Below are 22,292 nucleotides of genomic sequence, written 5' to 3'. Positions count from 1 at the left end.
ATGGTTGGTTAATGCTGTAACAAATTGACTGCTAATTGCAGTGCTATCTGATTTCTTGGGGATTACTACTTTAATATTCATTTTATTCATAAATTTTTATTAGGTAGCAGAGGAATTTCTTGGGCAGTTTGAATATTTAATTAAAGGAGATTAATAGCAGGACTACTATGCATTTTTCACAAAAGAGCACCGAGTGGCAGTACAAAATCAATATTCAAATTTAAATGCGAGTCCTTCATGGTATATGAAAATGGTGCAAGTGCAGCAAAGCCAAGTTAAGAGTCAAGGAGCAATTCTGAGGCACAAGTGAATGTCTTACCAGCAGGAATATATTAAGTTCTACCATAAAGGCTAAAACATCTTCCCAATATGTCAGTATTTTACCACTGCTCTGTTCAAAGATGTATTTTCTCAAGCTGATTGCTACAGTGTTTATTTTAACTAACAATGTGGTAATATATTTAAGAAGTATCTTTAAAATAACATGTGATTGCAAGAATTTGGCTTTTGCTTAATGGAAGATAGGTATTCTTTTAGACCCCAATGCAAAATCTCTTTTTTCCCTTGAGAAGCCCAGTACTTCATCAGAAAAGTGGCACAATTAAAGAAATAAACACAAGGGAATTTACTTTTTGGAGAACTCTTATGCTGGGAAATGAGCATATTCTGCACACTGCAGGAAGTACATGTTGAGACATGTCTGAGTTTTCCCAAAGTATGGCAAATGTATTTATGTATTGTCTCTATGAACTTTTGTTTAAACTAATTTTTTGGCTTTCAGGTAAATCTGAAACTAAAATTGACCTTAGAAATTACTGAGCACCACCACAGCAATTTTGAAGGGAATTATATTTTCAAAAAATTATTTCTGAACAATAGAGAACAGAATACATAGATTTGTTTGAATGTTGGCTTACAAAAAAGCATCCTGGAAATACGCCAGTGAAATGAATGGCAATATTCTCCCTTATGCACTGGATAAAAATACTATGAAATGAAGATGCTGCCCTTTGTCTGAAATAAACAATGTAAAGGTAATCTTTCAACGGCCTCATACAAATGCCAGTAAATAATGAGGACTCTGGAGAATATGTTTTGCTGTCAATAAATGCAAGCATGTGCTTAATTTCAGGATTTCGAGCTGCTGCTTTAATTTTAGTTGATTCTGTGTTGCACTGGAGTTGAAATTACCTTAAAGCATAAAGTCCCTGTGAAATTAATCCTCCTTGCCCCAGATAAATAAAAATGGAATCAATACACTTGCCCATCAGAAGGAAAATTTAATTTAAATAATACTCTGAAAAATCGGTTAATAGCACATTCATTTGTATTCATGAGATACAAGTGTCTTTAAAAGGACTCTATGCAGGAACTAATATTTATGGTATCTGTTCTCTTCTTGATTAGGAGAAATGCCTTGATGATCTTCCAAACTGACCAAAACCTTTGTACCAGAAAACATTAAACTCTAATAATGTCACAAATTAGAAGTGATCAAGCCTCCAAAATGGATGGCAAAAAAACCAGGAAAAGAACAGTGGAGTACAGCTGAGAACAGGATGTGGTCCTTTGGTAACCTAACAGCCAGACTGATGCAAAACTGCATACTTTTAAAAAGCTTGAGTTTCCAGTGACAGCCACATTGGAACAGTATTTGTTATTTCACATCTATTCTGCTGGAATCAGACATCTTTTTTTTTTCTTTCTTTTTGTAAATCCTTACATCTGGCAGTAGAACACAGTTTTCACTTGCTGAGGTTTCTTCATGCCAATACTTGTACCTCCACAGCTTAGGCTGGGATATGAAGTGCAAGTCTGCAAAATTGCATCTATTTCTTTTTACAGTTTCTCTGTTGCATTTGGCTTATTTTGTAACATCCCTAAATGAGTAGCCTTCATGTGGAGAGAGAGAATATCTGCCCTGGCTCTGAGCAGGAATGTTGTGCACAGCAACAGACCTGCTGGGAGACCAGGCTCAGTGGCTGATGTTAGATATAAGCTCTTCAGAACCAGAAAACCAATCAAAGTGCTTCTAGCTTTAGTTTGAAAATAAAATTGTAATTTGCAATCAAGAACGTTGTATTCCAATGCAGTTTTTACAGTTAATCCAGTGACAGTGTTCCAAAAACATGCAAGTTTCATCCTTCTAAAAAGCAGAGGGGATGCTTCATTTAAAACTGAAAAATCTCAATATATCCATACTCAAGAAGGCTACTCAATGCTTTTCCTATGGTGGTATGGAGATAAGTCTGAAATATATAAGTTTGAATCATATTCTTGTCCTTATTTAAAGCTCATTTTATATATCTGAAATGGAAGAGAAGTTCACTTGTTTCTAGATAAGACCATAAGCGCACTTGTTATTTTTATTTTTTTGATTAATACAGTTCATTATTTGGTTTTGTTGCTTTAATGAGCAACAGCCTATTAATATATGAGTTAGATGTGCACTAGCTTTGGTATAATAATTATTTTTCTGCTTTTCCAGTTCTTATACACGATCCAGGTGTGCATGCTCAAAGCCCATTATAATCACCAGGAACACCTGAGACATCACTGAGCTCTCCTGGGCTTTGTCACTCTCGCTGGAGATGTTCTGACATGCAAACTGTAACCAGAAGAGACCCCCTGATTTCAAGTCAGATGTGCTCATGCCCTCCCCTTCCCAAATTGTGTCTCTGCAAGTGATGGACAAAAAATGTTTGGCAGCTTTCCCTCTGACTTCAGCCTTGATTGTGTCCAGCACAGTGGGAATATCTGAGGAAGAGGAGCAGGTACAAGAAGTTGCACGTTCCCCATTCATGCAGCGGGCACAGCCCAGATGATTTGAGAGGAGGTGGCAGGAGGCTGACAGGTCAGTGCCCTCTGGCATTCTCAGCCACACAGCTGAGACGGGGACAGGAAGCAATTTGTCACCACATTCCCTGTGCTCAGGAAAGCAACGATTTAGCCCTGCTTGGATTATAATTGTACACTTTACAAAATCTCGGAACATGTTAGTGCCTATGGGGTGAATTACGGTAGTAACCACTGCAGTTAGCAGATAGTCATATAAATTGGAGTTACTGCCAGCAATTTAGTCTTGAAATTAAACTATGCAAGTGGTAAATTGGCACTAAGGAGCAGACTATGGGGCTCACAGTTGGGGGCTCAGCTGACTGAGGTCAGATTTCTCTTTGTGTTAAATGTCAATAGCTGGCATTTAAAAGAGACAATCTATACAAACCAATAAGACAGGATATGAAAGAACTGCTGTTTAAAATGTCAAACTATTTTAAATCAAAACAGAAATCCAGTTAATTTACAAACTAAATCTGACCTTTTGTATTTGGAATATTTATACTGTAGCAGCGCATTCAGCTACAGAACTTGTAAAAACCTGAAAGCCATACATCTGTGCATGAATCTTCATCAACAGAAGTTTGCAGATGGAAATAGATTTTAGTGGATCGACCCTCAGCTGGAGCAAATTGAGAGAACTTTACTGAATCCAATACTCTGCTGATTTGTAAGTGCTGAAATCTGACCCCAGGTTTTTCTTCTCCTGGACAGCGAGATATCTGTTTACTGGCAAACTCATATATTTCTAGTTACCATAATTTATCTACAGGTATCGTTTTAATAATTTAATCCCTCTGGTTCCCGATCATGGATGTTAATGGAGGAAAAGAAAACCCCTCAGGTATAAAATAAAAGCCATGAGAAACCAGATTGAAGTGTCCATGCCTGAAGAATCTCTTTGCAGGGTTAATGTTATGACACCAAAAGCATTTACAGTTTTTTTTCCCCAGTGCTTTGAAAGGTGTTGGGTTGCTTGTACTGAGGAGTAACTTACTGTGCTTCTCCACAGAGTGGGCAGCCACAAAAGCTTCTGTACACCAGAGTGGCAGTGTGGTTTTGGAAGTGCTGCCTCTCACTTGGCCGGTCTGTGTTCATTGCAGAGTTTGTGTCCCTGGGGCTGTGATGCTACTATCTGATGGTAGTCACAGGACGAATTAGGGATATAGACACTTCACTGAGACTATAACACTACAGATTGACCTGAAATGTGGCACTTCTGTACCAGCTGGGTGAGAATGAACCTAAATTAGTGTGCCCTTTTCCCACCCAAACGGCCACAATGTGGTAGTGATTGCAACAGTCAGTGATATTAATGCCTAATACCTGGGAGCCAGAACATTAAAAATATCCTTTCAGATGGCATTTACAGTTCAGCTCTCAATAAATGTGGGTGCACAGTCAAAGAGGATTACACATTAGGAAGTGTAATGCTTAAAATCTGAACAATTAATACCTTCAAAATTTGTATTCTTCTTATGCGTGGCCAGTTAATAAAGGAAGGACTTACCACTTTGTGGATTTAATACATGGTGTTTGTTTATAGACCAGCCGCCCAGATTTGAAGCATCCATTTCAAAGCCTTGAAGGATTACTGTTCTCTTCTCCCACAGAATGAAATCAGGACATGTTTCATATTCATATCCCACTGACACTGCAAACAAATAATTAGAGAGCTCTCAGTCTACCTTTTCCTCTGTGAACTGCTAGACAGTTTTTCATTCCAAGTTCTGATATTTATCTGTCAAGTAATGATCCCACTAATTTTGCTCTGCCAGATTGCTATTGCTGAATGGTATTTTTTTGAAAAAAAAAAGGGTTTTAAGAGATTAGTATGTTATTACAGCTATAGTTACTACTGTTTCAAAGCAGAAAATTGTCTGTATGGATTTCATAAATCTTCTCCAATGACTCCTGACTTGATTGTTTATTGCATTTCTGCTAATTACCTAAATAACAGCTTAAATAAAAAAAGAATCCATGTTAAAACAAAATGGTTTTAATTTGTTTGCTGATTGTAAATATTATAGTTAGGCAGAAATGGATCGACAAGCTGAACATTTCTAGAAATATATTTATCTTACCAGGCTTGCACATCACCAAAATACCTGCTGAAAAATCTTGAATTTCCCTAAGGGTGGTGGGTTTTGGGGGCACTCAAATTGACCAAAATCCCTTTCCTTCAGTACTTTAGTAAAACAAATTAAAAAAAACTCCTAAAATTTTTGTTTTCTGTAATATACCAACCTTTTTTCAAAAATTATTTATCCCCTTCACTTAACTTTATTAGATTTCAGTTAAACTTATTCATAAAGGAAGAATATTATTTTGACACCAAATTCCAAAATTTGACCTAGGAAATATTGAGATAGTTCAACCTTTCCAAAATAAAAATGTCTTTCAAAATATTTTAAGACACAAAAAAATATTAAACCCCACAGTTTTCTGGCATTTTTAATAGTTTCTTTTCACTTTTTCTAGGTAGCAGCCTTAGGTATACTTAAGTTAAATCATAAATAGTTTTAATACCATCTAAATTCCATTATGGAAGGCAATTAAAATATTTTTACCAGCCCTAGCTGGGAGCACTTGTAAGATAAATGTTTTATGGCAAACTGAAAGCTGTTCCTTACAGCAACAGCTCTAGAGCTGCTCCACTATTTCAGCAGAAAGAACTTGTTTTTACAGCTCATCTCTGACTTGTAAAAATCTCATCTCCTTCAGTACTGTAAATATTGTATTTTTGAAACATTACAGGTTTCAGTTTGAGGGTCCAGAAGCCACTTTATCCAATTTTTCTGTTACGGGACCTCTTACAACCAACACCAGTAATGCTTCTGGGTACTTCCCTGGGCCGAGAGCCCAAGTGAGGGCATGGAACTTCCAGAACAGCCACATCCTGTGCTGGGATGAGTCACCAAGGTTCAGTAACCCAACACACTGTTTTCTAGGTGTTAATGCAGACAGAAGATAAAGGGCAGATTTTTCCTGTGAAGCAACCTCACACTTGCCACCTACACATTAGCATCTTTACTCCAGTCATGCCTTTAACACGTTCAATCCTGGGTGAGATGTGTGTACTTGAAAAAAACAGAGCTCTATAAGGCAGTCCCTCAGCCTGGCTCAATGACCCGATACAGACCCACAGGACAGTTCATCAGCTGCTGGAAGGGACCGTGCTGAGAGCTGGGGCGAGGGAGGCATAACAATTTCCACCATCCGGGAATCCGTGCCAATGGATCCGCTGTGCCGTGTTTACCAGGACTGCAGTTAACACCATAAAGCACCTGCTATTCCCTGCCTATAGTTGATGTTTCTGAGCTGCCAAATACCCTCTAGGGGTTATCAACCCCTTTCTTAAAAGTTCACTGTTCCCTGCTCTCACAGTTATTTTGCACAGCTGCCGTTTTGTCCCCTCTCACAAGTGAGAGACATGTGGACATAACATTCTGTGTGTCTACAGCCATGTTTCTATGCATACTTAGGCACATTTATGAATGACATCTATGCTCCAAAAAGAAATATCTGTGTGATCTTAAAGCGGGGTCTCCTGAACCATCTAATTGGAGGTCCTGATGTACCACCCATGAAAATTTCCTATCAGTCATTTTGCATGCAAAGTAATCAAGGCAAAGCATAATAACTGTAAGTCAACGGTGACTGCAGCGCCACTTGAAAAATAAGTATTTCGTTAGGGGCAGGTTTTGAAAAATGTAATTTTGTAGGTGAAATTAAAAATCTCTGTCAGCTTACCCTCATTGTGGGGTGTTACTTTCTGGTCAAATTAATTTATAGCACTTTTTTGAGGTGACTGAGATTTCACGGTATGAATGTGATCTGTGGTGACTGTGGTTTTGGACACTGACAGCCAGCAAGTACAGTTCTTCGCAGACTCAAAATGGATTTCAAAAGACCTGCTGAAATAATTTGTACCAAAAACCCTATTCTTTTCATACAAGTATTTAGAAGAATGAACAATAATTGGTTAGTAGTGCCACAGTCTAAAGGCTGTTGCCAAAATACAGGCAAGAAATAAAAGATGCGATAAATCAGGACAGTAACCTCCACTTTAACCTCTCTTGAAATATTTGTACTTATCAACATCTATCTTCTTTGAACAATGAATAAAATTAACTCAAGCAAATACCAGGTAGAGTCACAAACAGAGAAGGTGAAGGGCTGTTGGAGAGCTGGATTACATTCACCCCCAGGAGGGTTTGTCCTTGCAGACCACTTGGTGCTGCTGTGTGAGATGAAAGGGCTTGCAGGAGTAAGATGGAGTCTGTATGGAGTTACCCAGAAGCATTTACAGAGCATTTGACTGACATATTTTTCTTATGTTAAATTACAAGGGGACACAGACTTTACCACCAAGGTTTTGTGTGTCAACATCCACATGGTGCTTTTTTTTATTTAGAACAAAAAATGCTACTTTGTCATCTCAGTTGTTGCTCCAAGAAAATGGCCTCTTGTGAGGGGCTTGAGGACTAGACACATGGCAGCAAACATTTCTCCTACAAATTTAAACATAACCACACATGTGTGGAAATATGCTCAGAAAGTCTTGTTTTCTGTAACTGGTTGCGTGATCACTGCTGTCAATAACCCTGAATAAAAATATAGATGTTTATAGTGTTTACAAAACCAAAAGCAGATGGTTATAATCCTGAGTTCCAGGACTTCAACCTGCTGCAATTTAATTTAATTAAAATGAAAACTGAACAGAATGCATTATTAAATATTGGTAATATACTGGCAGTGGAAATTATTTTGACAAAAATTCATATAATGGATGCAGATAAAGGTCCCAACAGTGTGTCAAATTAAATAAAGCTTTATTGGAATCTAACAAAGCATGCTAGCAACGCACTTAAAATATCAAGATTTTTGCTTCTATTTTGAAAGAAGCATAATTAGCCTAAACTTTAAGAAAAAGAAAAAATAATTAAGCACCAATTAAATAACTTAAAAGTTGTTATCCAGCACTATTGTGTAAGCTTTATTCATATTTAAAGCTCATTTAAGCTCATCTACTTCTAATGTGGGAAACTAACTACAGTATCATTTCATGAGCTGTTATCTATTTGAATTAAAATGTTTTAAAGTCCAGATACATACTACACTTCACAACCATTACAGGACTCTTATGGGAGCAGCATACTCAACTGTTCCCTCTCAAATACATTAGTGACAATGTGCAGTGACAGCCTCTGGACACAGGGCACAAGTAGCTGTGCTGAGGGAAAGCCTCATCACCCATCTGGTCCTGCCTGATCACCCATGGGAGTGCCAAAGGGCAAGCTGGAATATTTTTTTATTCCTGGGTTTGCACAAATATGTGCCAACAACCCACTTAATACCTTCCTTCACTGTGAAAACACTGTCAGGGACCAATACCTGCATCGGGCCAAGGCTGGGTCTGCCCCGCTCACAATGTTTCACGTAGCCCAGCAGGCTGAGAAGGGCTCTCCTGCTCCCCACCATGTGCCATAGCCAGGACGTTCAGAACCCTCTCTGACTAACCCTATCAAAAAGTTGCTCCTCCTTCTGCAGATGTGAGCCAGATGTGGAAGATCAGATGCAGATAGGATAGATAATGCAGCAATTCTGGACACCTGGCACCAAGGGTGGAGTTTGGATCCCTTTAGGCCAATGTAATGTGTGAGCTGGAATGAGAAGACCTGAGCTTCTGCACTAGCATTCATAGCAGATCAAGAAACTAATGAAGCTGAAAATGTATCACTTATTTCCTGGTTTCTTCAGTTTTCAGCTGAATTTGTTCCTTATCTGGCTCATTTCATGATCAAATGAATGTGAATGGGGGCCCAGGGGTAAGGAGAGAACATGGGAATGCCTTCAGGCAGCAGTTTGCACTATATCTGTTGACTGTAGGACCACAGCTCTAGGAAGAGCTCTTTGTTTTCTGATATATTTCTATGTGCAAGGTATGATGTAAATCCCACTCCCTATTTTGGTCTCATAACCCTTCATGGTCATCCGTGTCTATGCCTGCATCATTCTCTAAGAAGAAATGACCAGGGAAGAGCTCTAATCCTACCTTCTCCCATCGCCTCTCCACGCACCCGCCTCACAGACTCCCTGCCTGGGAGCACATGGGAACAGATGATCTGGGAGCTGCAGGGCTTGCAAAGCCTGGATGGCACCTTTTGGTTTTGTACAGGCCACTTTGCAGGCACTCTGCCTGCATGGACAACACAACAGATCCCGAGGAGAGCTTCTGGCTGCTGCTCAGAACAGCATTTTCATATATGAAATATATGGAATGAGGCATATCCCTTGCGAGGGTGGACGGCTCCATGTTGCTCTAGCTATTCTTGCTTTATAGCCTGATCTACCAACGCTGCTTGTCACAACTGCCCTGATGTAATAGTCACAATACTAAGCTTTGCTGGTAAAATAAATAACTCTAATACAAAGTATCTATAAGATTAGTCCATTAAGCAATGTAACCTCATATTCAATTAAAAAAATAAAAAGCCCTTAAAAAAATCGTGAAATTAATGAAAAAAATGCTGGCTAAATAAAATCTATTTGCACAGACAGAACTTCTGTAGCAATTGTCAGAATAGCTTGTGCTGCTTGCTGAAGAAAGTCCATGAAACATAAAGATTTTTGTATAAACATCTTTAAACAACAAATCAATTAGTTTTAACTGTTGGGGACATAAAATTTAGTAGGAAAGGATGCCTAAAAGTTAGAATTTTGCAAACCCTAAGCGGAAATGACATTTTAAATGTCACAGCCAAAAAATGACAGAAACAATGACACACCAAAGGTCATATTCAAAGTAACATTCAAAAACAAAGACAGCTGAATATAATGCCGTTAGTACATAACCATTCTCTGAGGGAAAAGGGGATTTTCAAATTGATTAAATTAGAAAGATGACATTGGAAGAACAAGGAAATAAATGTTCTCACGAAATCATACAAGTCACTTTAGTAGCTAAAGAGGCATTTGATTTAAAAGAATGTAAGTGCAGCAACAAAATTTATTTGCTGTATTTTCCTGGCTTGATGTGCATGAGTGCTTCTGCTTACATCAAGGTGATTCTACATACCCATTGCCTCGGCCAGACCAGAAACCTTCTGTCCATATATATCTGTCTTATTCCAGGCAAATGTGTACACCAAATTGGCTGCAGCAGGAAACCATTTCTGAAGCAGACGTCCTTCAACAGCAACTATCAGATGGACTTTTGTCATTCCAGAAGGGACGGTTGTGTGCGTCAGAATAATGCGCAGCAAAGTTTTATACCCCGGTGTCCGACTGCTGAGGTAACTCAGCTTTACAAAACTTGAAGGAATTGCGATTTCCTCTTGGACCACCTTGGAAAAAAACCCACATCATTATATCTACAGCAAAGAAAAATGCAAATTTGTAATAATAACAGCAGGTAATTATTATATGTTTCCCAGTCATGATGTGAATACAGTACCACTCAAAACACTGATGTTCCTGTGTTTATTTCAGCAATGCAGCAGTCAGGCACTTCACAAAATGTCCAACATCAGACACTGCTTGGTCAACTTACTGGATGGCAGTCTGTCTGTTTGATAAAGAGCCTCTTCCTCTGATGCTTTACTCTTATCTACTGAGGACCAAATACTGTATCTATGAACATATTTTTACATACAAGCTCTACAGCTTTACCTTGCCTTCATTACTTGGTTTACTTAACAAATGTTCTTAACCACAATACAATTAAAACCTTTCTTTATATACACACACACACTTTCTATCATAATTGTGATGTGAAGATTCTATCCTGCTTTGGAGGTAATAACTCTAACTTGGGCAGTGTTAAGAAAGAAAACAAACCTTCCTGCTAAAGCATCTCCTGTGCAGTTAGGCTAAGCTCCAGCAAGAAGGGGCATGGTGCATGAAGGGCCAGCATTAGGAACCTAACAAGCTAACTGGGGACACACAGCAGCGAGGATGAAACAGCCTGAGCATCAGTCATCTCGCTCACAGGTAAGTCCCCAGGGTGTGCAACAGAACTCAAGTCCCAGGGCCCTGCTGTCAGTGCTGCTGTCTGAATCACTTGGATTAAAGCTAGCTTGGATATGCCCACTGTGGGGTAGGATCAATTCCCACTGCAATGGAGATAGGCCCTCAGCAACAAGAAGGACTGCAAAGACTGTGAGCTTGTCAGTGGAAAAAAAAAATTTGGCCTTGACCTTTTGAATGATGTGGGCCTTGGAGCTACAAAAAGGGATTTAGCTCTTGTGATCTCCTGCGAGAAAGGAGCTGCTCTGGGACAGACTGTGAGGAAGAGCAGGCAAGAAACAAGAATGGCTTCTTGGAGATGCTACTGCAGTAACTCAAAAGCCACCTGAAAACTAGACTGTGCTTAATCAGGTTAATGATTTTAACGCATTTCTGTAACAAGTCAACCTGCCACGATGTTAAATTCATCACTCTTGGAAAAAGACAAACTGTTTTGTTTATATTTCTCAGTTTTCAAATTTTTCTTGTTTAACAATAGGTTACTTCACTTTCAAACCAATTTTATTTACACACTGCAACAGTATCACTGTTACAGCACTACTGCAGTACAGCTGGAGGCCTGCCAGCACTTGTCGTTTCAACATATGAAATGTAGTGTTGCCAGGGAAATCCTGCTCCCTTTATTGTTCCTGATTTGCAGTGTTCCCCTTCTTTCCTGCTGACATCCCAGCTGCCCTCTCTGTCATACATCTGACATCCCTTCTCATTTTTTAATAGAAAACCAGGAAGAAATATTTATGCATTAATGCATGCTAATGTATCTCTGTCTCCTACTATTCCTGGTTATTTTTTGTTCAATTCCCAGGACCGTACCATAAAACTTAACACTCTAAGAACCCTCCAATGACTGAGAAAAAAAAGAATTGGGTGTGGTTTCTTTCTGAGTAGACTGCATCTTTGAGTATCTCACTGTTGAAAGCAGACCCAGGCACACCTCATGTGGAGTACTGTGACCCAGTTTTTTCTTGCTGGTGTGCAGCAGTTATTCTTAATTTATGTTCATTAGTTTCACTTAGTACATTCTGTGAAGCAACACTATGGCCATCCACTGGATAAAGCATGAAAGTTATGGAGGTGTTTAGACATAATCGAGTTCAACCAGAGGTCTTTTATGTGTAGAATAAAGTAGCAACAGTTTTACGAGAAAAGGAGAAAAGTTTGGAAATACTCATGTTTACAGGTAGCCTCCAAGTCTCTTCCAGACTTGCTCAGTGAAATTAAAAGAGAACCCAAAGGACTTCTTACTGTTTAAACTCTAACTGCTCAAACAAAATATTACAGGTGTTAGCATGACCTGAAACCTGTGTAGCTGTATTTTGTTGGGTGTTCAACTCACACAACCTCTTTTAAGGTCCAAGTAAAAGAACAGCTGATTACAAGGTTAATTTAGAAATGACTTCTAAGCACTTAAGGGAGTCAAAGAAGACATTTAAATTAAAAAAAAATTCTAAAGATCATGTTAAAATTGCTCTACCTTGGAAAGAAAGTAATAAACCCCAAGAATCTAATATATAGCCAGAGATGCCATTGTAAAGAACTAGAATATGTGAGCAGATGAAACACCTCTAGGAATCTTCAAAGCATCTTGTTATGCCTCACACTGATGTATGGGGAAATTGTACTGTTCATCTATAACTAAGAATGGTTTTGTGCATCACTATAAATAAATCAGGGTTTCAATACTACATCATGTTAGGACTCCCCACTTTCTTCTACTTGGAGGTCAGAAATAAAGCACTTTTAAATACTAACAAAAATTAAAGAAAGAAAAAAGACAAAAGTATCTTGTTAAAGAGTACTAAAGAGATATGCATCGGTGTTATTCTGCCAAGTGAATGACATTACAGCAATTATTTGCTCACTGTTTGATTTCACCTTCTAAAATTGTCTAACCCTGGTTCTGCAACAGAACAAATTATTCATTTGAAAGTCTTTTCATTACCTGAAGTTCTGGAATAACAGTTCCTCTTTCAGGACAGGACCCTCCAAATGCTGTCAAGGGGGAAGGGAGTACAATCGGATTCGGACTGATAAAACTACTGATGTCACAGGATGGTGTGTCCGACTCTGTTCTTTGCATTACAACTTTGTCTACAATGATAAATCTATTCCAAGGCAACCAAAGAGTTCTTTTTTCAGATATGAAAGGAGATCTGTCAAAAACTAGAGTGACAGAGATTCCTCCAACAGCCACAAGGTCAAAACTGGAAAAGAGAAAACAAATTGTTTTGTTTCTTTTTGTTTTATCATCACATTACCATACCTTTCAATGCATCACAAACAAAAACTTTGTGTTCCTTATTACAGTCCTTAATTTACTATGTGAAGTCATTCAAGTGTGCCTTCCTGGCATCCCCTTGGTATCCATGAAGATGCTTTACCTCTGTGTGCTTTCTCCCTCCTATGCATCAATGGCAAGGCACAGAATTTCACTTTTATCTGGCCTCCTTCCCCTCTATTTATCAACTAGAATCAATACTAACAAGTCATCTGTAACAAAAGTGTGGACTCAGTTACTCTGGTTTATACGAAAAGAAATTCCTAGCCCAGAAAAGGGATGCCACTCATAATCTATGCAGGAAGAGCACACAGAATAATAAGTCTTAAAGCCTGTTAGGCCTTAGCTCTATTAACATAATCCTTTCCCTTTTTCTAAAAGCAGCAGGAGGAAAAGGTTGAGTACACTGAGCATGAGACCTCTCTGCGCAGGATATGAAATTTTTGGAAAAGATGCTGATTAATTGCATTGAGAACTGAATCAGCTCTTGTACACAAAGCAGGTGATCCTCTGGGAGCTACTGTGAAGAAGCTTTGGCATATCTGGGCTGCAAAACAGTGGGACATAGAAGGCATGATATACAGTCTCAATTTCCAGAGTTTCTGACATCCATAGTCAGGCAACACAAGGTAATATGTAAATAGCTACTTCACTCTCTGTATTATTGAATGCATCTATTATGGAGGGTTTTGATGGTAACAAACTGTGATAAGAAGTCAGACTTAATTATGTATATCTCATCACATTTCCCAAATGACACCGATTACATTCACAGCAAAATACAGGTAGCATATTTTAATGCAACAACTTTATCCAGGCTAGCATAAGGAGGAAATGATAATTACTAACTTTCAGTAAGTACGATTTGAAAGTCAATAAACTAAGGTAAAATAAATATGCATGTTCCTTACTTTTATAAACTGGCAAATCCAAACAAAAAAAAGAATAATTGTGGAAGCAGTGACAAATTACACCACTCTTTCCCTGCTGGAAGACAGCTTCTGATTTCTTGTAATTCACAATAAAGCCAAGGAAGATGAAGTCTTAAACTGCCCTTAGCAGCTTAATTAAGTTCAGTAGCAAATCATGACCCTATTGCAAATGGATGGCCAACCTTGGAGTGCAATACAGAATATATTGAAACTTCACCTCTCTTTGAGAACTGAACTTTGCCCTGTAAGGCTGGGGAAGAAGGGGATGCCAGGACTGCTCAGGGCTTGTTATGGAACAGCAATTTAACTTTGACTCTGGAAAAAGTCTGTTCTCGCTTTCCTTGTGTGTTTCAGGCGATCAACTAAAGGAGTTAGCTTCATCAACACCTCAATAAACTACTTGAAAGATTCACACTTAATAACAGAAAAAAAGAGGGAAGACAGGATATTCCCTGGAAAACCTGACTTGGGGAAATATTCAAATGTCAAGAAGGGACTGTCATAGCAGAACTGGCACATTTCAACTCCAGGAGTTTGAATGTCACTGTAATCTTGTCTCTGTTCTGGGTTTTTCTTCTTGTCTATGAAAATTTTGTACATGAAAAGAAGTTGGTAGATGGCCATAACTACAAAAACCTAAACCAGTGGAAGATCATACACAAAAGCCTGACCTTCCATCTTGTCGACTGATGGTGTATCCATACTCATTGTGGTGCAGAAAACTGACGTTCACTCCAACCAAAGGTGTTCCATCTATTGCTACAACCTGGCCTCGGATGACACACGCCCGTCTGTAATAGAAAGGGTAGAACACAACATGTCACACACATGAGGAGAGTGAGAAGGGCATTGATTTCAGAAACTGGGCTATGCTTCTGTCCCAGACAGACAGAACTGCTCTGATATCACTGTGACTGTTGATTTTTGAAAGAAAAGTCAAACAAGTCCAAAAGATTGATTTAGAAAAGCATTATCTCATGAAGATGACACACAGACTCTCCCATGAATTGTTCGTGTATGTAGAGTATATTTCCATTTCCAGACATATTTCAGGATACCATTTGTTCTGCCATTGAATAGCACTGCAAAGGTTTCACTGATAGCGTGATTTAGCTTGCTGCAGCTCTAGGGAGTGATGCTTTGTGAAAGGAGAGAATGCAACCTCATTCTCTGCTGCTAGGTATAGGGCATTGCTGTCTATTAGAAAAAGCTGAACTAATGTGATAAGGCAGCAGTGAGATCCATGGTCTTCACTGAACTTCAGAAACTTAGATACGTAAATTCACAGGGTGCCTAATCAAGTGTAACTTACATTTTTCTCAATGCCCTGTCACATGTGATGCCCTTTTAAATTCCCTCTGGGATGTGTTGGACTTGCACCCACTTTCCACTTTGTCCTCACATTCCAGTGAAGAGGTTGGAACATGGCAGCACAGCGGAACACATCAAAGTCAATGGACAGGAAAGTGAACTCATTACTAAGTGGGTCTAATCGGAGGCTAACAGGATCACAGAATCATAGAAAATGAGAGCTGAAAGGAAATACAAGACTTTATCTTGTCCATTCCTTTGCTTCAGGTTAGATCAACTATACCTACATCAGTCCAGACAGATGCTTGTCTAACTCTATAAGCTCACCAAGTAACCCATTCCAGTGCTTCTGTATGACTGCTTTACTCACGGCAAGTTTTTCCTACTGCCCAATTTGAATCTCCACTACTGCCCTTTATTAAGACCATTGCTTTCACCCTGCCCACAGAAACGGTGAAGAAATTACACTTTTTCTTAGCTTTAGATTTTGCCTAACTGAATAATGAAATGCAAAGGAAGCAAACATCCCCAAGGGTGAGGTATAAGAAGCAAAATATCCTCATGGTGCAGATTAACACCAAGTGTGTTAACCCAAGGGATAACACAGCTACATTCCATTGAAACACCTTTCAGTATTCTGCCCCTGCTGTCAGCATACTGTGGTTTTACGCAATGAAGTGAACAGGGTATGCAGAAGTCTTCTGGTAACATTAAGACATTTGGGGTCAAACCCAACAGAATACTTATAAAGTGAACGAGCATTAATTACTCAATATAAACAACTGGCATAAACTTAGGTATTGTTATGTTTCTCTCTCAGTTTGAAAGTTCATGGTAGACCTCAACAGACACATCCATTGTACAGTGAATATGTGAACTACAGGAAAAACTTTATAGCTCCTCAGACAAAAGTTATTTAGGAGTCTACTTATGAATTTAGAAAATATCCCTTGAGAGATTAATTGACCATGACCCCATGAAATCATATGTGCAAATTGGAGACCATAAATTTCAGAAAATTCTGATTTGTTTCTTAAGATCCCATTCTCCAAAGCCATTTGACAGGATTTATCACCATGATATCATCAAACCCAGATGACTATGACCTGAGAAAATGCAACTGGTGAAAACTAACCTCTTTGCAAGTACACCATTCACCACAGTTGCTAATACGGATTCTGTATTCCCAGACATAGAAAGATGCTGATTTTCAGCAGAGATCTGATAAATTCCAGAGAAATGGGAGAGACTGCATTGCTGCCAGTATGCAAAACAGAGTTCTGATTTACCAACTTTTTTGTTTTCTACATGAACTAAATTGGTTGTGGCCCTACTTGAGGGCAAAACCTGCTGCTCCACTGAAGGCAATCAAGCTCCTGTGTGTCTCTACAGAATCACAAGACTCACTCAACAGAACAGCCAGGTTCGATTACTCTTTTATTTGTTGGAGCAGAAAATACTGTTTTCTCATATTTCTAACATCAACAAACCTGCCTTTCCTTTTCTAAATCTTTCATTAGTGGACTCCATATATTTACAACACACATTGATGCGAGAGCAAGACCTCTGAGAGCAATCATTATTCAGTGCATTATTCTCACACTCCTGTTTGTTCATTCCACACAAACCTGTCTTCTGACACTACTCTGTCCTCATATTTTATCAAGCACACAGATTTATCTGATAACAGCTCATCAAAGCCTCCATTATTTCATCCACAGTCTTTCTTTCCTCTACTCATTCACTTTACTAACTATTATTCATAAATAATATTAAGAGACTTATCTTTCAACTTGCTCCTTTTTTAGTCACCATATTTTACAAGCCACACATATTTACAGTATGTGATAATGACATATAAACCTCATTATTCTACATTTGTTTGTACTGAATTGTCTTCGTAATCTCCTAGATTTCAAATGTTCTAAGCCTGCCTCTGTGTTCCTACATTTGTCCTCATTATTTAATGTCTTTTTATTACCTACTCTAAGTTGAAGAGTATTCTACTCTCTGGCCTCTTTGAATTACCAGCATCTACTAAATCTTTGACTAAGCACTTGATCAGAATTAGCTTTAATTTTGGCATTTACTGCAGGTATGAAAACATTTTTCAGTTACTTTATGACCAGCACTAATCTCACAGGCTCAGGAGGTAACAAACAGCCCCCAGTCTGCAGCAAGTTCTCCCTCCTTTCCCTGTGCCCTGGCAGCTCTCAGAGCAGACCCCCATGCCCACAGGTGTCCTGGCACACAGGTTCCCTGCAGCTCTGCTGCTTGCAGAAGACCTTGCTTAATTCCTTTCCTTACCAGAGCTTTTAGAGCATGTAGAGCATGTTCCCTGCAGTGATGTCCCTTCGTAGTCAACTGCCACTTCACGCTTCCTTGCTTCAACATCCACCCTCTCCCCAGATGAGCTGGGGGCCTTGCTACCACTCACTGCATTCTTAATTTGAGCAGAGAAACCTCTAAAGATCACGATGTCTCCTCAATGCACTGTGTTCTCTGCCTCTAAGATTTATTCCACACTCTTGTGACTGCCCTGCTTTGCTTTCTCACGGGGGATAATTCCCACTATCTGTCCAACAGCCACCTATTTGCGACGATTGCGTAATCTCGGACCTAAGGCTCTCCAAGTTGTTTTAACTTGAAAGTAAGTGCAAAAATGTCTTTTCTAATTTGGTGGAGCTGGGCAGGAACTTGCCCCTGATAAGCTGCCTTGGTGTTTTCAAATGCATTAAAAGTGTTCCCAGTCCCCTGGCAAGCTGTGCTAAATCTGCAACTCCAGAGGGAGCAGTTGGCTTTTTGAGAGAAAGCTGAGATTCCCACAGGTTGCAGGTGGCCTAAAAGAAATAGGATTTCTCTGTCAATGCTTCATGGGTCATTCCACAAGTAACTGAGGATCTCAGCTCTGCAGGTCTCAGGTCTTTGCCATCAGGCAGTGTGTTTGACATCTCTAATTTAAAATATAAATAGAAGTTTAAATTCTAGATGCATTCTTTCACTATTTGTAAAGCATTTTATTATTCCATCACCATTCTGCCTTGCTCTGCTGCTACTTATCTGCTATTTTTTTCCTTTTGTTTTGTGTTTTAAGTTTCCAATATTCTCAGAGCACCTCAGGCTGAGACATTAGGCTCAGATATGAAACTCTGTCAAGCAACTTGTGAATTTGCAAGTGTCACATTACCAGAAGATGTCATTTACTGTATTACATTTATGATTAAAATCTTCAATCAGAGAAATTAAGCTAAAGGCTAGTGAGGTGCATTCGTTTCTTCCTGCTGACAATGTTGCTGTAAGCAGCCTTTGAAGGGTAATTAATTCAGTACCATACACTGGACCCTTTTCGCAGGCAATTTGCAGTGAGTCAAATAGCTTGCCAGCAGCATGCATTAAAAAAAAAACTCAGCAAAGAAACAAGCTAAAAACCTTTCTGAGAACAGAAGTTGACAAAAACATTATAATCTGCTACACCCTGCTACATATAGTAGGTCAAAACCATTCCTGATGTAAGCAAGTACATTTCCATTTATTCAGAATGTTTCTAATCTGCCTTTCAGCACGTCACAGATAAGTGGGAGTTTGTAAAAACCCAGTGCAAATGACATAGCTTTGACATAATAAAAAGTAAAATATGTTTTGCAAACATTTTGCTCCTTAATGTTATTCTTGGAGTAGTATTATAGCCCTGGCTCAATGCAACATCCTGACTGTTGAAGCCAAATATTTAAAAATTAAAGCTAAGCTAAAGTCCAAGATGCAAATGCAAAAGGATAGATGTCTCAGCAGCTGTCAGAACAACTAGTTTTAGTATTTCAGATTATTTTGAAAATGCCAGGATACGGCAGAGACCAAACACTCAGTTTGAATGACAGAGATAATCTTCACCATTTTTGATAGCTTTCCCAAATCTAATCAACATCACTTTGACTTTGTCTGCAGTGAAATTTGTGCAAACATCACCCATGCTAGAGCTCCACTGACCTGTGGTACAGTAAAATACTGCACAATGTCATTTGAATCAGACAGCTGGAAACATTGGATAGATATTTCTTCCTTAATCCTCCTAATGGTCGCAGAGATTTCTTGAAAAAGGGAAATAATAATAATAAAAAAAAGCCAGCTAGGGCTTTGCAAAATTGAAGCACCAGTGGGAGTGGATGCCAGTGCTCTGAAATAAATGCATGCCCCTATTACATCCAATCCTTCCAACATTTTACATTGAACCACCAATGCCATAAAATCAGTGTCATTGCAGGCAGACATGAGTTAATACCATGTGGCTGGACACAACCTTTTCAACAATAGCCCAAAGGAGATTAAAATCCCCCAAGCATTCTTTGGTCTGTACCAGATAGGCTGGATCACAGATTTCTGATGTTTTTACTGTAGCAGCAGTTGTCTTTCTATATTTTTTCAATAATCTCAATTCCCAGGAGAAGAACAGACATTAGATGACAGTCAGATTGGCAATGTCAGAGGAAGATTTCCGAACAGAGGCAGCACAGCTCAGCTATTGCCTCCTTCAGAGACCCTGCTTATCTCTCATCCTTGAGAAAAATTCTGGCAGTTTTTAATAATATTTGACTTGTGGATGAACAATTTTTCAACAGCCTGGAAGACTTGAGGATCAAGCAAAGGGTGGACTAAGGGACCCCTCGGGGTGCCCAGTACAGTGCAGATTACTGTTGACAAACCCCAGGAGACACGGCACAGCGCGAGTCTCCAGGCACTGCCCTGATTCCAAAGATAGAGCCACCCTCATGTGAATCCCAAGGATCTTCTCACCAAACTAACTAGGAATGTCTCTACAGTGGGAGGAAACGATATCTGGGGTGTGAGCAATGCACCAACACAAGTACAAGTCATACTCCTGAGTGGCAGGAAGTAACAGGCCATGGTGAGGGTGGGCTGCTGCTCCCACATAGAACTTCGCCGCTCTTCAATTTTCAAAGGCATGGCAGGTCTCAGGGTAAAGAAACTAAATACTCAGAAGAAGCTTTTAAATCCAAGTTAAATCCTATCAATGATAGCTTTAAAAGATCAATTCCTTATATCTATAAAAGCACGTTGATGGGATTATGTGCAATCTGGCTGCTAACATTTGCAGTGTCACAGAACACTGTACAGGCAACTCAAGTGCTCACCTCCTCTCTGAAAACTCCTCTCTGTGAGGCATTCTGATGAGGCAAATCTTTCACTGGTGACTTTTGTTTTAAAAGATTTTTGGTTTGTACATACAGCCAGCCAAGGATCTTGGCCCAGATGCAGTGGCACCGTTCATAAGAGCAACACACTCCAAGAGATCCAGCTGTGGCAGGTGGATGCTTCTCAGAGAGTTCATCTTCATGCCCTATCATTCTACATATTTATAACATCCTGTTACATTATTAATAGTGATTAAATGTTTAGGTATTTCAGATCAATAAAGACTGTTTACAAATTTACTTTATTAAAAATTAATGTTACAAAGAGAAAGTGCACTGAATTTGTGTGCAGTTATGGAATTGTGTGGAGGTTGTAACCCAAGTGCTATGTACTGTGAAAATAAAAAAATTCTTATGTCCTTATTACTGGAACATGGTTTATCTAATGCATAGGCCTAGTTGACAGGGTAATAGTCAGGTGATGTGGATGATTTGTGGATCTCTTTGTCAGCATGTAAGTTATAGCTTCCCAGGTGAACTACAGCATAAAATCTTATGTGCCTCTATATTTCAAATGTTCAAGAAAATATGTGTTACCAGGTTTTCTGAGCAAGTAAGTGCCCCTTTCGTATTGCACAGTGTTTTCCTGTTAAAAGGGCAAAGCCAATCTCACAAACACTCAGAGATCACTCTACTCTTCGCACGACAGCTGGAGAGAAACCCGCGGCACAAAATGGTAAACGCTGGTCTATCAACATGTAGTAAAAAAAAAGTTTTTTAATTAGGTGGCTGGACTATATCTAAGTGACACATGTTAAATTTATTACACTGTAAATACCAATCAAGTTCGACTGGGCAGAAAGGTGACTGAATACAGCACATATTAATTCAACTTGTCCTTCTGCATGCTGCCACTAAGTATATGTACAGCATGAAAGGTTGAACTTCCCCCTGCTGATTTTATGAGATAGCTTACCTTCCACAACAGTCAGAGTCTTGTTCATAAGAGCACTAAAGTTTGTTGATGTGACACTTTCATGAACTAGACAGGTAGCAAAGATAATCTGAAAACCAAGATCCTCAGCTGTTGGGACTTCAATGTTTGCTACCCTTTTAAGTATTTCATGAGCTCTAGCGAAGAATTCTCAGCTATCCAGGTATCACCACTTTTTTCCCTGGTTAAATAATTTCATTGCAGTTCTCAATATTCAGAAAAACCTTTCATCTGAGAGAAAAACTCACCTGCTCTCAAATGAGACATCTCCTGGGATGACATGAGTGCTTTCCTTTCCAATAAGGAATCTGATTCGATCGTAAAAGAGCCTTGGAGGATGCTGAGAGAAAGGTGGTTGGCTGTGCTGAATAAGGTCAAGGGGATCAGGCGAACCCTGGCAGAGTGGAGTTGCGTAACAATTACTTTGCTGACAACAATCAGGGTCTACACAGTCTGTCAAGCCATCTAAAACAGAAAGAATGGAAAGTTCAGGAAATTGAGTGGTTCCGAGAATAAAGCACCACATTTACTAGCAGAGAGCACAGGAGGGATGTAATAAATGGAAAGGCATACTGATTATGACACAGTCAAATTCAATAAAGTATTAACACACATGCTTAGTCCATTTCAAAAATCTAAATTTCTTCACGGACAAACTTGCAGCAACGTTTGTGGGCGAAATCCATGTGCTTGAATGTCCAAAGCTTATGATGAAAATTGGAGCACTGAAGTGCATCTAAATTAAGCACCTAAATAAAACT

The 22,292-nt window shown here is 39.1% G+C and overlaps 1 protein-coding gene across 6 annotated transcripts in view; it reads right to left on the bottom strand.

Moving 5' to 3' along the window:
• TENM1 (teneurin transmembrane protein 1) overlaps nt 1-22,292 on the bottom strand; it is a 511,156-nt gene that overhangs the window by 63,247 nt on the left and 425,617 nt on the right. For all 6 annotated transcript variants that reach the window (XM_027687147.1, XM_027687148.1, XM_027687146.1 and 3 more), the window contains 5 exons: nt 21,780-21,996; nt 14,751-14,870; nt 12,812-13,073; nt 9,920-10,187; nt 4,349-4,492 (listed from right to left, as the gene is read on the bottom strand). In XM_027687147.1, coding sequence (XP_027542948.1) covers nt 4,349-4,492; nt 9,920-10,187; nt 12,812-13,073; nt 14,751-14,870; nt 21,780-21,996 — 1,011 coding nt within the window. The remainder of the gene's footprint in view (nt 1-4,348; nt 4,493-9,919; nt 10,188-12,811; nt 13,074-14,750; nt 14,871-21,779; nt 21,997-22,292) is intronic.

The sequence above is a fragment of the Neopelma chrysocephalum genome, unplaced genomic scaffold (genome assembly GCF_003984885.1).
Source record: "Neopelma chrysocephalum unplaced genomic scaffold, ASM398488v2 Primary Assembly neopelma1_73b, whole genome shotgun sequence".
Lineage (NCBI taxonomy): Eukaryota > Metazoa > Chordata > Aves > Passeriformes > Pipridae > Neopelma > Neopelma chrysocephalum.
This window is presented reverse-complemented; position numbering and strand designations above follow the sequence as displayed.